This window comes from Salvelinus namaycush, chromosome 1, assembly GCF_016432855.1.
Source record: "Salvelinus namaycush isolate Seneca chromosome 1, SaNama_1.0, whole genome shotgun sequence".
NCBI lineage: Eukaryota > Metazoa > Chordata > Actinopteri > Salmoniformes > Salmonidae > Salvelinus > Salvelinus namaycush.
Window position 1 is genome coordinate 20560948 of NC_052307.1, and position 15505 is coordinate 20576452.

At 44.9% G+C, this 15505-nt stretch overlaps 2 protein-coding genes across 5 annotated transcripts in view; both read left to right on the forward strand.

Annotated features, from left to right (window-relative positions):
* LOC120050922 (homeobox protein cut-like 2) overlaps positions 1–8668 on the forward strand; it is a 107078-nt gene extending 98410 nt beyond the window's left edge. Inside the window, exons 9-22 of the mRNA XM_038997456.1 lie at positions 897–945; positions 1696–1800; positions 2043–2234; positions 2326–2384; positions 2485–2533; positions 2879–2978; positions 3310–3951; positions 4526–4627; positions 4833–5671; positions 6141–6306; positions 6480–6776; positions 7012–7200; positions 7407–7683; positions 7849–8668. Of these exons, the coding sequence (XP_038853384.1) occupies positions 897–945; positions 1696–1800; positions 2043–2234; positions 2326–2384; positions 2485–2533; positions 2879–2978; positions 3310–3951; positions 4526–4627; positions 4833–5671; positions 6141–6306; positions 6480–6776; positions 7012–7200; positions 7407–7683; positions 7849–8668 (3886 nt within the window). The remainder of the gene's footprint in view (positions 1–896; positions 946–1695; positions 1801–2042; positions 2235–2325; positions 2385–2484; positions 2534–2878; positions 2979–3309; positions 3952–4525; positions 4628–4832; positions 5672–6140; positions 6307–6479; positions 6777–7011; positions 7201–7406; positions 7684–7848) is intronic.
* A 4416-nt stretch (positions 8669–13084) lies between these two features.
* LOC120062331 (myotubularin-related protein 3-like) overlaps positions 13085–15505 on the forward strand; it is a 31809-nt gene continuing 29388 nt past the window's right edge. For all 4 annotated transcript variants that reach the window (XM_039012260.1, XM_039012430.1, XM_039012348.1 and 1 more), the window contains exon 1: positions 13085–13238. The gene's annotated coding sequence lies outside the window, so the exon portion shown is untranslated. The remainder of the gene's footprint in view (positions 13239–15505) is intronic.

Consider the following 15505-nt stretch of genomic DNA (forward strand, 5'->3'; position numbering starts at 1 on the left):
CCATACTGCACAAGTTCATTAAATCTGTATGTGACACCTCTTACCTTTTTCTGTCAGTGAGGTCCCATCTATCATAGGCTTATTGGCGTGGCCTGGACACTGCCCAGAGCCCTATGAGTCTTGGACTGTACACCAGCACAACACTACTACTAATTAATATGGAGAAATATTGGAGGATTGGGCATTTTAAAGGTCTTGAATTTGGGGTTCTAACTATTGCTAACCACACAAAATGTTGGAAAGCAATGCTTTGTGACTATTCAGAATGGGTGATGAGTTAAGTTGTTTGTGTCATTAATCTTCCTAAAGCAAGCCCATAATAACCAGCAGTGAGATGAAGGGCAGTGTGGGGGCAGACATGAGGAGACGTGAGGAAGAACATGGTTGGTTTGAAAAGAGTTTGTTTGATAGTGAACAAGATCTCTGATTTCCTCTCAAAAACACATTTAGTGAAACGGAAAGGGGCTTCTTTGTCCTGAAAAATTCCAGAAATCTATGTGCATATTTTAGTCAATCTCACAATCCTCATTAATTCATTTTTCTCCACCTTTTGAAAATCAAGTCCCATGTGTCTAAAAAGAAACTGTTGAACTTCAAACAAAGCTCATGAATAATCTTGCTGAGCTGCTATTTAAATTAGACTTCTGATTGTTAGATGTATGGAGGCATGTTGGGATGCAATCTCCAAAGAACTCTGAGTAGGGGTCAGAGAGACAGTCCAGGGCGCTATGTGAGGACTGATGCTTTCTTGATGTTGTGTGAAGACTGGGGCAGTGTGTGATTTACTGTGAATCATGTAAGAAAAGTGTGTAAAAGTCAAGGAGGGTGTATAAATCATGCTAGACTATGAGATAGCCCCCTCAGTAACCTACTGGCTGGTTCTGTGTGTGTTCCAGGGTAGAGGAGGTCAGCGTGATCATGATGAACCTTGAGAAGGCGAACCAGGTGAGTGAGACCTGCCGTCCTGTAGGCAGCCCTCTGATTGAGATGCTCATTCGTTAAGGTAATCACTCCTGTAATCAAGCCTCCTGTTTTAATTAGACACCCTGCATCCTGCAGCCCCCATGCCGCCTCCTCCCCTGCCTCCCACTCCCTGAGCCCCTGTGATTAGAGACAGAAAAACCTGGCCCCCGTCTGTGGGTGCTCCACGGCAGCACTCAGTAGAGGACAGGAGAGACTGCCGAGCGCGATTGATGTCGGAGTGCCATGAGCTGGGGCTCTTACTTACCTCATTGCCTTGATTGCTATCTTTCCTTCCTAGTGATTTCTCTTCTCTCTCTCTCTCTCCTTCCTTCTCCTGTTCCTCTATTTCCTTCTCTCTCTCTCTCTCGCTTGCTCGCTCTGTCATTCGCTCTCTATCCTACCCTCTCTCTCCGCCAGCAGCTCTTAGATAAATGTTCTCAAAATGAATCATTAATTAGCAGCCCGAGTGTGACAGAGCAGGTAAACAGTTTGGGAAGAAAGTGTGCTGACTAAACCGTCCTCTCAGCAAAATGGAGTGGTAGATGCACACTTCTGCTGGTGGGTGTTGTCCCAACCCCTCTCCTATTTATTTTTTTGCTGAGGGTCTGTCCTCAGATTTGTCTTTCTGTTCTCTTCAGGACCAGTTCATCTGTATATCTGCTGAGTGACTGACAGATTGGTTGTGTCAGTGTTTTGTTGTGTGAGTTGTTATTCTGTGATGTTTGGTTGTAGAAAGCGGAGATGGCCCAGAGGCAGGTGGAAAGGCTAAAGGAGCAGCTGGCCAGTGCCCGGAGCACCACCCCAGGCAGCTATAATCCACCAGAGGGCACTAGTGGGGTAAGACGAGACCACATCCACTTCCTCTTTAGATCAATGTGTTCCTATATTTCTTCCCCTTCAAATTCATTGACAGGGAGCCAAGTCAAGCTTCACGTCATGGATCTTTAAGTGTGTGAATTCTGGATGGCAGAATATTATATATTTTTAAAAGGAATTATCGCCTTTCATTAACTTACCCTTCAGTGTCTTTTACTCTCTTTGACTTTCTTTCTCTCACACCCTGTCTTTCTTCCCCTTAGGAGAGGGATGAGAAGGGTGGTGTGTTGTCATCCAAGTTGGAGGCTAAGCTGATTGCTAAAGACCATGAGATCCTCAGGCTGTTGGAGAACATACAGAGACTGCAGTTCGCACTACAGGAAGTCCAGGACACCTCAGCCAATCAGATCATATCGCTGGAACGCCAGCTGGCCTATAAAACAGAAGCTATTGAGGTATGTTCTATTGCACACACTCAAATGGCAAGAGGTACCTTCTTGTTAGTGGAGTTTTGTGAAATATGCTTCCTCTCTTTGACTGTTTCAGAGATTAGAAGCTAAACTGCAATCCCAGATGGACTATGACGAGATTAAAACAGAACTCAGGTGACCCACAGTGCTTGATAAGAGACTACTAAACGTTTTACACCGTCTTATATACAGGAACACAATATAACATTCTTACTGTTTTTTTTCCCTCTTGTAGCATCTTGAAGGTAATGAAGTTGGCCTCAGCGAATGGTAGCTCATCCCAGGTGAGATATTTACTAACGGTCTGCTGTATATTGCGTTGTTGTTCATAGCCCAGTATTAAACAGAGTAGTTTGTTTCAAAATAGACTTTTGTTTTCCTCTTAATGTTCCACTGCGGTCAAGGAAGGAAAAGTACAGCAGTGCCATTGAATGCCTTAGTGAGCAGCATCCATTGTAAGGATATCTACAGCCACTATAATTGATACATCGGAATTTAACAGCCTGTGTGTGTGTGTGTGTGTGTGTGTGTGTGTGTGTGTGTGTGTGTGTGTGTGTGTGTGTGTGTGTGTGTGTGTGTGTGTGTGTGTGTGTGTGTGTGTGTGTGTGTGTGTGTGTGTGTGTCACCAGGAATCTGCCAAGGCTGCAGAGGCTCTTTTGCTGGACAAAGAGACCTTTCGTCCCTCTCACAAATACCTGATGGATAAGGCCAGAGTCTTACACAACAATGGTGAGGCAACAGTGTCTATGGCCACGTTCGAGAGCATCAAAACCGTGGTGTATCATGGGTAAAATGTGACTGACTGATCTACAAATCATATTCAGTAGTTATTTATGATGCAAGGTGATTTGTCGATCAGGGAGTCAGTCTCGACTCGCCTTCCAAGTCAGCTTGAATGTCTATGACATCTAATTGTAGTTCTTGAAAGCTGTTTTGTAGTTTATAGACCTGAGACTACACAGTGTATGTAAGCTTCACGTAGTGTCTGTGTTGGTCCTATGCAGCTTTAACCCCAGTGGCTGTGAAAGTGCTGCCAAACTGAGTGTGACTGTGTCTGCAGATGAGGACCAATCGGAGGAGTCAGGCAGAGAGGGGGGCAGGCCCACAGGGTCCTTCTCCTCAGTCTCCCAGGTGGATGTGCGTACCTCGGCCAGCCCTGGTCCTCCCACCATGGACGTCTCCTCCTCTAGCTACGACCTCCCCCGCCCCTTTTCTGTGTCCCCCTGCTCAGGGGGCAGGCTGTCTGTGGACCACGTCCTCCACAAGCAGCTCCTCTGCTCCCCACTTTTCAAGAAGGAAGCCGGCAGCCCCATCATGGCCTTCCCCACCGCCCTGTACGCAGCCAAAGCCGCCCTAATGTCAACCAATCAGGGACCTGCAGGAACTGGGGGCATTGAGGCGGGCCTGCCCAGCGACCAATCGGAGAGTGGGAGCTCCACTGCAGGCGATGATGACCAGTTGGAGACAGCGGATATTGCCTTCCAGATCAAAGAGCAGCTGCTGAAGCACAACATTGGCCAGCGTGTGTTTGGTCACTACGTGCTGGGCCTATCACAGGGCTCGGTCAGTGAGATCCTGGCCCGGCCCAAGCCCTGGAGGAAGCTGACAGTGAAAGGCAAGGAGCCCTTCATCAAGATGAAGCAGTTCCTGTCTGATGAACAGAACATTCTGGCCCTCAGAACCATCCAGGTCCGACAGAGAGGTGAGTGGACTGGACAGTGGTTATCCTGAACCACAGATATAACAGCAGATCACTGTGTGTGTCAGGAAATACTGGACAGGATCACAGTGCCCAGCCATGAAAACTCACTTTCTAAACTGAAAGAATTGCAGGCATTAATTTAAAAGCATTTAATATGCTAAAACTGAAGGTTGTCTGCAGATGTATTGCGGTAGCAGTGTTTTCATTTCAGGATTTTATTAGTGCTGAGGGATAGAGCAGAGTTGCCCACTCGTCTCTCATGTGGTGTGTTTTGAAAGGCTGGTGGTGTAGTTTCTGGACCTCTCTGCGGTTAAACCTTTTAATCTCCTTGGCCTGCACCTCAAACTTCTTCATGGCTTCCTCTCCCATGTTTGTTGTGTTACTTTTAAACTTTGTTTTCTCCCCAGATTTCAGAGCTTTTGAAAGTTGAACTTGCCGTATACTGCAACCTCAGATGCCAAGATCTCAAAGGCAGCCATTGATCTACCAGTCAAAAGCAACGCCTTGGAACTGCTCTCTGATCAGCCATCCCACTCACCCCCTTTCTCTCTCTCTGTTACCCTCTCTGTGGCAGGGAGCATCACTCCTCGCATCCGAACTCCTGAAACTGGGTCAGACGACGCCATCAAGAATATCTTGGAGCAGGCCAAGAAGGAAATCCAGTCCCAGAGAGGAGGTGGGTCTGGAACAGGTTATGCATCTACTCTTTATTCAACTGTGCTAGGTCAGGTGACATTTAGATTATCATTATTTTGATGTATACATTTTGACAGAAATTGGTTTTGATGGCAGTTTAAGTTTTTGAAGTTGGTGTGGAGTATGTATTTATAGAGTTGTGTGTAACGGTGGGTGTGTTGTGACTGTGTGTGTGCGCTCTGCAGGTGACATTAAGTCATCCCTGGGCAGCCCCTCGGGCAGGAGCAGTAACGGGGCAGACAGCAGCTCAGATGACACCATCAAGAACATCCTGGAGCAGGCCAGGAGGGAGATGCAGGCGCAGCAGCAGACCCTGATGGAGATGGAGGTCTGTGGCAGGGCCTCTGCCACCAGCGCTGGGCCCCAAGTGAAGCGCCTGGGGCTCCCTGAGGCCTCCAAGGGCCTGCCCCTACCCACCTTCATCAAACAGGAGGAGGGCACAGTGACTGTGTGCATGGCCAACCCCGTCAGCAGCCCCCAAACCCCCCTCAGTGTCCTCTCCCCTGCCGCCTTCGTTCAGAACATCATCCGTAAAGTCAAGTCAGAGATCGGTGAGGTAGGGACTTACTTCGACCAGCACTGGTCCGTGGAGCGGGGGCCCATAGGCATGGTGGGCGGCGTAGGGGGCGGCAGCTCTCAGCCCTTCACCTCAGTGTCTCCCTCCCTGTCCTCTTCCTCGTCCTCGGGCCCCTCGGCCCTGCCCCGGCCCCGGTTGGAGAACGGAGAGTGTCTGCCCAACAGTGAGGAGGCGTCTGCGGCCGAGGAGGACACTGGCTCGGGGATGATGCAGTCTGTGGAGGTGAAGGTGGAGACAGATGTGTCAGTGAGCGGGGAGTCAACTGGCCATGGCCTGGGCTACTACCCATCATATATCCCCCGCACCCTGAAGCCCACCGTGCCGCCCCTGACGCCGGAGCAGTATGAGATGTACATGTATCGCGAGGTGGACACCATCGAACTCACCCGACAGGTCAAAGAGAAGCTTGCCAAGAATGGCATCTGTCAGAGGATCTTTGGTGAAAAGGTGTGTTCACTTTACTTTGCTGTACTAACTTCCTTACTTCGTCCTGATTTGTCTGTCCATGCTTCATCTAAAATGGTTTGCATTGTTTTGGATGTTTTTCTGTGACTCTTTTATGCCTTGTAGCATCATACAACTAAGTAATTAGCAAGGCTTCTTTTTAAGTAAAAGATGATTCCAGTGCAAAAGCGTTATTTAATTCTATAGATTGTGTGCTACCGCCCTCTAGTGGTTATAGATATGCAACATTTAAAATAGTAATGTGGTGAAGTTGATGTGCCAGTCACTATTTTGTCACATCTCAAACTGATTTTCGTCTTGCAAAAGAGTGTATGAAATAGCCAAACTTTTCTCCCCAAGATCTTTATCAACTTGAGATTCATATTCACATTAGAAATAGCTGTTTACTATTTACTCCTGTTTACTCTATTTTACTTGCTGACTCTTATCTTGTTTCTGGTGTCCTCTCCAGGTGCTGGGTCTGTCTCAGGGCAGTGTGAGTGACATGCTTTCTCGGCCCAAACCCTGGAGCAAGCTGACCCAGAAGGGCAGGGAACCCTTTATCCGCATGCAGCTGTGGCTGCTGGACCAGCTGGGACAAGGACTCAACCAGCTCCCCAGCCAGAGCCTCTCTCAAGGTGGGCCACTCCATATCACATTGCAACATGGACACATTTATTTAATAGAAGTAATAGTTTGTATATAATTAAGTTCTGGTCAATCAGTTGAATGGAGAAGGTATCTTTGCGTCTTTATCTGTTGCTCTAACTGATTATATTACCCTCTGATGTTTTGTGACTTCCGCCCATAGATAAAAGCCCAGTGACGGCCCAGTCGTCGCCCTCCCCGCCCTCCAGCCCAGAGGAGAGCCACCCCAGCCTGCTGGTGGAGCCCGTCAGCCTGACCCTGGAGAGCAGCAAGGAGAACCAGCAGCCTGAGGGCCTGGTGAACCCCCACCCAGAGGGAGGGAAGTCCACCCCCAGTCTGCTTTCCCTTCACCAGCCCCACGCCCCGCTGGGCATCCAGGAGCTGGTGGCCATGTACCCAGAGTTGGACACATACGCTATCACCAAGAAAGTCAAGGAGGTACTGACAGACAACAACCTAGGTGAGTCTGTTGGTGTATCTGGATATGGGTTTTAGAAATGAGTGTCTATGTTCTGGTGAGCTATTGATATGTGTTGTGGTTTGGTCAGACCACCTGACTAGGAAAAACCCTGAGTCTTAGTTATGTCATGTGTCTACTAGGCCAGCAGTGTTTAAACAGATCTACTTTGTGTGCTCTGTTTGGGAAACGTGTTAAGGTGTGTGTTTACACCTTTTTGTTTGTGTGTGTGTTCTAGGCCAGCGGCTGTTTGGGGAGAGTATACTGGGCCTCACCCAGGGCTCAGTGTCAGACCTGCTCTCCAGGCCCAAGCCCTGGCATAAACTCAGCCTCAAAGGCAGGGAGCCTTTTGTCCGCATGCAATTGTGGATCAACGACCCGCACAATGTGGACAAGCTGAGGGACATGAAGAAGATGGAGAAGAAAGGTTGGTCTATTTACAGCATGGTATCTGGTGTTCTGTTATCAGGGTTAGCAATATGTGTATTTGCTGTACCTGCTCATATACAGTAGAGCACTGAGTGTACCCATGGATGTATGTACAGCAGCTATACTGTGTGATGTATTGATTCATGTTATTCCGTGCGTCGTCATTGAATTCTCTAACTCTTTCTCTCTCTGTTGTCCTCCCAGCCTATCTGAAGCGGCGGTATGGGCTGCTGAGTACCGGCTCAGATAGTGACTCTCCTAGCGCCAGCTCTGAGTGTGTGAGCCCGGCCCTGGTCTCCATAGACCTGTGTCCCTACAGCCAGGTGAAGAAGCCCAGGGTGGTGCTGGGGGCTGAGGAGAAGGATGCTCTGAGGAAGGCCTACCTCCTGGAGCCATACCCATCCCAGCACACCATTGAGATACTGGCCTCCCAGCTCAACCTCAAAACCAATACCGTCATCAACTGGTTTCACAACTATAGGTCAGACATTGCTTCAGATCCCCACCCCCAGAGGGACTAGAATAATGACATTTGATCAATATAGTATACGGAATTACTAACAGAATACTTGAATGCTTGTTTTGGATTAATGAAATACACGACTCCTTCCAACTGTTTTTTTGATTGTTGTGTTTTTCTAAGCAGGTCCAGGATGCGACGGGAGGTCCTCATGGAGGGTCTCCAGGACAACGACACGGATGCAGAACACCACAGCTACTCTCCCTCGGCCACACAGAGCCCCACCTCAGACGGGGATGAGAGGGGGCTGCTGCACCCCACTGGACGCACCCACCCCATCCTCCCCCTCAGCGCCAACACATCACTGCCTCATGTCAAACAGGAGGCCAGTGAGGGAGAGGAGGAGGAGGAGGAGGAGGAGGGCTTCATCGGACAGTCTAAGATACAGTGTTTTTCTATGGGTGTCCAGTTCCCTCAGTTGAAAACAGAGCATGGGGACCTGATGGTCGGCTGCCAAGAGCCCCACCTGGCTCCACACTATATTCAGAGCCTGAGGCAGGAAGAAGGGATGAGTAGCCAGGCTCAGGGGCTCTTCCACGGGGAGCTCTCCCTAGATGGCCCCCAGAGAGCCAGCCAGTCCAGGCACGAGGGTGACAAATCCAGCAAGTCTTTTGTAGACCCAGTCAGCTTCAAGGCATCATCGGAGCCCTGTCGCAGCAGCCTGGAGGTCTCCCTCAACTCCCCCTCCGCTGCCTCCTCACCCGGCCTCATGATGTCTGTCTCCCCTGTCCCGTCTTCCTCTACACCCATCTCCCCATCCCTGCCCAACCCACCCACCACAAGCACCAACCACAGCCTGGACCCTAACCCCCTGCCTCCCATCCAGAGCCCCAAGCCCAACAAGAGTGTTCAGAGACGCACTGAGAAAATGGCCAACCTCAACAATATCATCCATAGGCTGGAAAGAGCAGCTAACCGGGAGGAGACCCTGGAGTGGGAGTTTTAGGCCCCTCCCTTCCTCCACATTTCCTCAGTCCTGCTGAATCGCACCGCACATGGGAGACTCTCAAAGAGAAGCTTCCAGAGCACATGGAGTGGAGCCTGGCTCCTCAACGCCTGTGCTCCCTCTCTGATCACACTAAATAAATACCCCTTTTCGGAAAACCGGGGGAACCAGAGCTAAACTCTTACAGAAAAATTCCCTTAGAGGACTTTTAGAAAATAAAAAATATTTATAAATGTGTTTAAGGTTTTTTGATAATGGATACTACTTTGAAATATATGTAACAGCACTAGCTGTTGTTTTACTTAATGGACTCTGACGTAAAGACTTTTGCAGCTATGGTGTCATGAAATGTACACTGAAGTTGTGTAGATTGCCACTGGGTGAGATTAAAAAAGACCCCTGTCTTAAGCCATCAAAAGCACTATAATTATTTAAAAAGAGACTGACCAAATTTGCTACTTTTTGAATAGCAATTTTTCAGATTTTGTCTGTAAGACAGGACTGTTTAAGTCAAGTACCGTGAAATTCTACTACTGACTGAGAGATAGTCCTTTAAGACTCTAAATATTCAACATCTCGTATGTACTTGGTTTCTTGGTTGTATGTTTTGAAACATTTGTAACAAACATATAAAGTGTGGTTGTACATGTTGTAGAATTGTCTGCAATAGCCTTCTGAACCAGATGTTGCATGGTACTTCACTGACCCTGTTATCCTCTATAGTTAGTCACCTGTGATATACTTGAGCAAAAATTTGTGAGGAAAAAAAAAACATCTGCAAAACATAAGAAAGGAAATGTAAAATCTAATTAGTAGAATCTATTTGGTGTATTTTGTATTTATTTTTTTATCATTGAGGTTTACTAGGCAGTAAATGAAACTCACTACACATGAGCACAGTTTACATGATTTATTTCAGACAGCTCTCGTCCTCTAAATCACTGGTTTCAGACTATAACGGGCCAATGCACACCTGGTTACCTCAGTTTTTGTTGATGCAGATCATGCCATGATTGCATTGTCATTCACACTCATGACCTTCCAACCTTTGAATAAATGGATTAAGATATGTTTGAGTGATGTCTCAGACAACAATGGAACCTGATAATCTTCTAGTGAGAAGTCTCAGGCAAACATGAGCATTCTTTAAAGACCACATTGAGAACCCCTGCTCTTGGATTACCAAGGACAACATGCTTCATCCTCTGCTCCCTTTCTCTCCATCCTAATTCTGTCCTTTCAGAGACTCATGCTGTTCCTCCTGCATTCATGTCGATCTTGTTCTTAGCTCAGTGGGCAAACACAGTCTTGAGTCATACAAAAAACTCTGGTTTGATTACATGGTAGTAACATACTGTAGAAAGAAATAATGCACTATAGAGCACTGACAAGTCCCTCTGTTTGGCTCTGTCTGACTGGAATAAAAATCTGAAAGCATGGAAATGAATCCTGATGGAAAGAACATGATACAGTATGACCAACATTTGACTACATTGAATTCAGTTAGAATGTACATTCTATGACACAAAAGGGAATTGATTGTCTCATTATCCTTGCCGCTGGCCACTACTGTATTGAATATATTAGTTTTGTCATGCTTGCAGTTCGTTATAATCTTCTGTATTTTCCTTCTGTTTTGTACTCAACCATTTTAATAGGTCTTCAATACCTTGTGTATGAACTACTTACAGCACTTAGATTTAAATAATTGTGAGGATTCAAGAAATGTAATTTTTAGTGTCCACAAGTGAGTCTTTGCCTTTACTGTATCGTTGAAGTTGGTAGTAAACACTGTCTAACTAGTTCAGAGGATTTGGATTGTATATGTATAGATATATAAATATTACACATTTACTGAAAATGATATCTTATGTTATTGAACAAAATGTGCTGACTATATTGAAATATAGTGTACAGATTTATTAAAGGGATCATTCTTCCAAATAACAAAATGACATTGCTTACAGGGCAAGGAAACCAGTCTACGGACAAGGAATGACAGTAATCCATGCTTTGGTTTTATTTCCCTGGCACTGTTCCCAAATGTTAACCTTTTAGCATTTGTGGCACAAATCCCATTCAAGTCATGGTACCGATATTAGTATTTTCGCACATCATGTTCAAATCATCTATAAGCAGGCAAGCAAGGCAATTTCACTATACTTGTGCACGTGACAAAACATTTTGTTGAGCTTCACAATCAATTTGAGATATTTTCTGATAATTTGGACATGATGCTTTTTTTTGTGCCACAAATTCCAAAACATTAGCATTTTGAAACTGTGCTAGGGAAACTAAACCAAAGCATAGATTGCAGCCGAACCTTGTCCGTAGACTGCTTACAGGGTAAGGAAACCAATATGTAATTTTGTTATTTGGGGGAACTATCCCTTTAACTAAAACCCATATGAGCCAGTTCTGGTCTGGCAAGCTTGCCCATGTTTTAGACCTTCTCTCAGGGTAGTCTTGCTTCTTAAAGCTTTACTGAACCAGTCGCTTTCATAACTGGTAAACACAATAATTAATGAATATAATAACAGAAGAAACCAGTAGACAGAACGGTTCTGCCATATGTTATATGGGATTATGGAAGTTTTAACTATGGGAATGCACATGGAAAACTAATGGTTGATTTTTGAGAGAAATGGCAGGCTATTTTGTAATCCATTGGTACAATGACAATGTTCATAATTAGGTCATTTAATATAGTGTTTTTTGTGAAGCAAACAGGGAGAGGCAAAAGTATAAAATTGCTGACATCCTGACAGAACGGACTCTTCCATACTTGCTGAGCAGATACAGTATGTGCTTGACACTTAAGAATGACACTGTATACCTCTAAGGATGAAATGGAGAATCTGGATATCCTATATTAATCTATGATGAACTGTCCTTTATTTTTACAACTAATTTTCTATATCAGTGATACTGTGTATGGGAGTACTTAGAAGTAACATTTCTTGTATGAGATCTCATCGTCTTGCACAGAAGAATTGACAAATAAATGGCTGAAAATGGAATTAATTTACACAGACCCTTATGAACCTTTACATATTCACATAAACCTAATTTAATTGTTTGAATTTTGCATGCAATTTCATACTGGTCACTTAAAAGGGGAATATACTGTTTTGTATTATTGTTCTGGCGCATTGACATTGAATCAGCACTTATCCCTTTTTACACTGGTGAAACCATGCATGTTGCAATTGGCAATTTTGGTGACAGACACAATATATATATATATTCAACTGACTGAATTGACTCTTTGTAGTATTCACAAGACGGGTTTAGTAATGTGTGAATAAGATGGTGAATTGAATGAAAACAGGACTAAACAAAGTCCCTCTGAAATTTTCTATCCCAAATCCCTAAGTAAAAAGCAGACATTTAGAAATTACTTTTTATCCCATATCAATTAAGCCTCATGATTTTTCTGGCCTTTTTGATAGATTGTGATTTGATGGTCATAGACCTCTGTCACTAAAAGGTGCAAAGTGGTTGAGTACTTGGGTAAGCAAGGATGGGATTGTTTTACTGAAATACCTATGAGATTTGAGTTTGATCATAAAGGGATTCCAAATGTTGTTTAACAATATGTGCTCTGGCGTCACCTCTCCTGTCAAAATAAATGTAATTAAAACCTGTTAATACAGATGAGATGCTCAAAAGGCTAACATCTCATCTCATGTTTCAAGGCATTGGAAGCTGTTAAGGAATGGACAAAAATATACCAAGTGTCTTGGATTCACATATGTATGAAACCATCATCCAATACATTATTGAATAAGATCCTATGTGTGTTGTTTTTTGTTACCACTTTAGGCATCACAAATTGGTCTCAGTTTTTGGAGCACACACACACACACACACACACACAGGGAAAATATAATATTTGAATGTAATTTTTTCTGGCAGTAGTTATTGATGATCAATTCAAATCAATAAAATCAAAATGAGTGCTTCAGCTTGATCGTTTCTCAATGCTAAGTTGGTGTCAACATGCACAAAAGCATAGGAAAATAGGTTAATGCTGGTTTTCTACAATGACAAATTATCTCTGGTGGCCTAGTATAAGTTTAGGCCTACTAAAAATGTATGTAACGTTTAGACAGATGTAAACAAAGATGGTAGAAATTGGTTTAAAAACGGTGTACTTTTCTTGGAAAAGTCTCAACCGAATCCTTGGGACGTCCCAACTGACGATACCCCATTGAAGTTTACATTTAAAACGGTTAAGGTTAGAATAGGTGTAGGGGTTTATGGTATGAACGTCCCAACGACACCGGATAGCGTATAGCTTGCATTTATTTATTTGTTTACATGCTCATGTGATTCGTTTGCGTACCCATCCCCCACATCCAAATAAACGTGGTTACGTTACGTACTACGTCACGTATAATATTGGGTTGGAGATTCACAGCGATGGCGACTCGATTCTTCTACGGGACGTATTGAAACTGGCCTCGGATATGACAAATGTATTTCCTAACGTGTAATTTATTGCAAACCCAGTGCACGGATCTTCAACTGGATCATTAACGTTTCTATTGTCATTGTTTTCTCTCTGGTGAGTCCTCCGGTTGTTTTCCTGCTTCGGTGTGTTTTGACAGAGGCCTCAGTTTTGGGGTCCGCCCTCATAACAACAACAGTTCCAGAAAGAGCAAGCAATGGCCAGCCTGACTACGATAACTAGCTAACTGTAACTTTATGACTGGAAGAAGCATAACTACGTCGTACCCAAACAGCAATATATTTATTTTGACCTGTCAAAGTCCTAACGAGAAAATGGCATTCTCACAGCTTAACTAACTGACGTTAGCCGCTAACTAGCCATGTGATATATATGGTTTAGATTGACTGGACTATGCTAGCTCGCCGCTACTAGTTAGCAAACTGGCGTAACGTTAACGTGTGCTACGTTATAAGATGGCTCAAAGATGAAACTACAACTACACAAGTTAGCCAGCTAGCTAACGTGGTAAACTCCAATCGGGTAAAAATTGTCTGTATCAATTGTTGACAGTTAACATTTGGCCGCGTTATGTGCGTCGACACAGTGACTGACAGAGAATGGATATTTGGATAATTAGCCAGCCTGCTAACTAACGTAAACGTAGTTTGCTAATAATACGTTTATGATTAGTCCCGCTAACTAATATTAACCTTGAGTTAGCTAGTTATCCAATAATAGTTGTTGAAATTGCTATTTTTCCTGCTCGTCGAACATCTCATTCCAAAATCATGAGCATTAATATGGAATTGGTCCCCCCCCCCCCCCTTTGCTGCTATGACAGTCTTCTGGGAAGGCTTTCCACTAGGTGCTGGAACATTGCTGTGGGGACTTGCTTCCATTGAGGTTGGGCACTGAAGTTGGATGATTAGGCCTGACTCGCAGTTGGTGTTCCAATTCATCCCAAAGGTGTTTGATGGGGTTGAGGGCAGGGCTCTGTGGAGGCAAGTCAAGTTCTTCCACATCGATCTCAACAAACCATTTCTGTATGGAACTCACTTTGTGCATGGGGGCATTGTCATGCTGAAACAGGAAAGGGCTTTCCCCAAACTGTTGCACAAAATCATCTAGAATGTCATTGTATGCTGTAGCATTAACTTTTCCCTTCACTGGAACTAAGGGGCCTAACCCGAACCATGAAAAACAGCCCCAGACCATTATTCCTCCCAACAAATTTACAGTTGGCACTATGCATTCGGGCAGGTAGCGTTCTCCTGGCATCCGCCAAACCCACATATCGTCCGTCGGACTGCCAGATGGGGAAGCGTGATTCATCACTCCAGAGAACGCGTTTCCAGTGTCCAATGCCGGCGAACTATACACCACTCCAGCACATAGGCTTATGTGCGGTTGCTCGGCCATGGAAACCCATTTCATGAAGCTCCCGACAAACAGTTATTGTGCTGTTGATGCAGTTTGGAACTCTGTAGTGAGTGTTGCAACTGCAACAGACTATTTTTACGTGCAACGCACCTCAGCACTCGGCGGTCCCGTTCTGTGAGCTTGTGTGGCCTACCACTTCGCGGCTGAGCCGCTGTTGCCGTTGTTTCCACGTCACGATACCAGCACTTACAATTGACCAGGGCAGAAATTTGACAAATTGACTTGTTGGAAAGGTGGTATCCTATGATGTTGAAAGTTACTGAGCTCTTCAGTAAGGCCATTCTACTGCCAATGTTTGTCTATGGAGATTGCATGGCTGTGTGCTCAATTTTGATACACCTGTCAGCAACGGGTGTGGCTAAAAATAGCTGAATCAACACATTTTTGAAGGGGTGTCCACATACTTTTGTGTATATATAGTGTACCAAGCTAGTTAGCTCTTGAAAGCCCTTATCCTAGGGTTTTCAGCTGTTGGCTTCGGCCACGGTTGGCTGTGTGTAAACTACAATTGTGACACTAATCATCGCTTTGCAAAATGTGAAACATATGCTAATATGCCCCTTTCATATCAGCGAGAAATAATCGTTCAAATAAAAAATATACACTTAATATATTTTTCTTTGTACAGATCCATTTGCTGTGTGCACCTCCAGTTGATGAACAACACTTCCTCACCAGCGTTTCCAAAACTCGGTCCTCACGACCCCAGGGGCTGCACATTTTATTTTTTATCCTAACACTACACAACTGAATCAAATGATCAAATTGATTAGTTGAATCAGCTGTGTAGTGCTAGTGCAAAAACCAAAACGTGCACCTTTTGGGGTCACGAAGACTGAGTTTAGGAAACCCTGGCTTACACACAGGTGTTTGCACATGTGGCCGCCTCTATCTTGCGTTAACAAGCGCTGTAACATGGAGATATGGCCGTGTGGGAACGC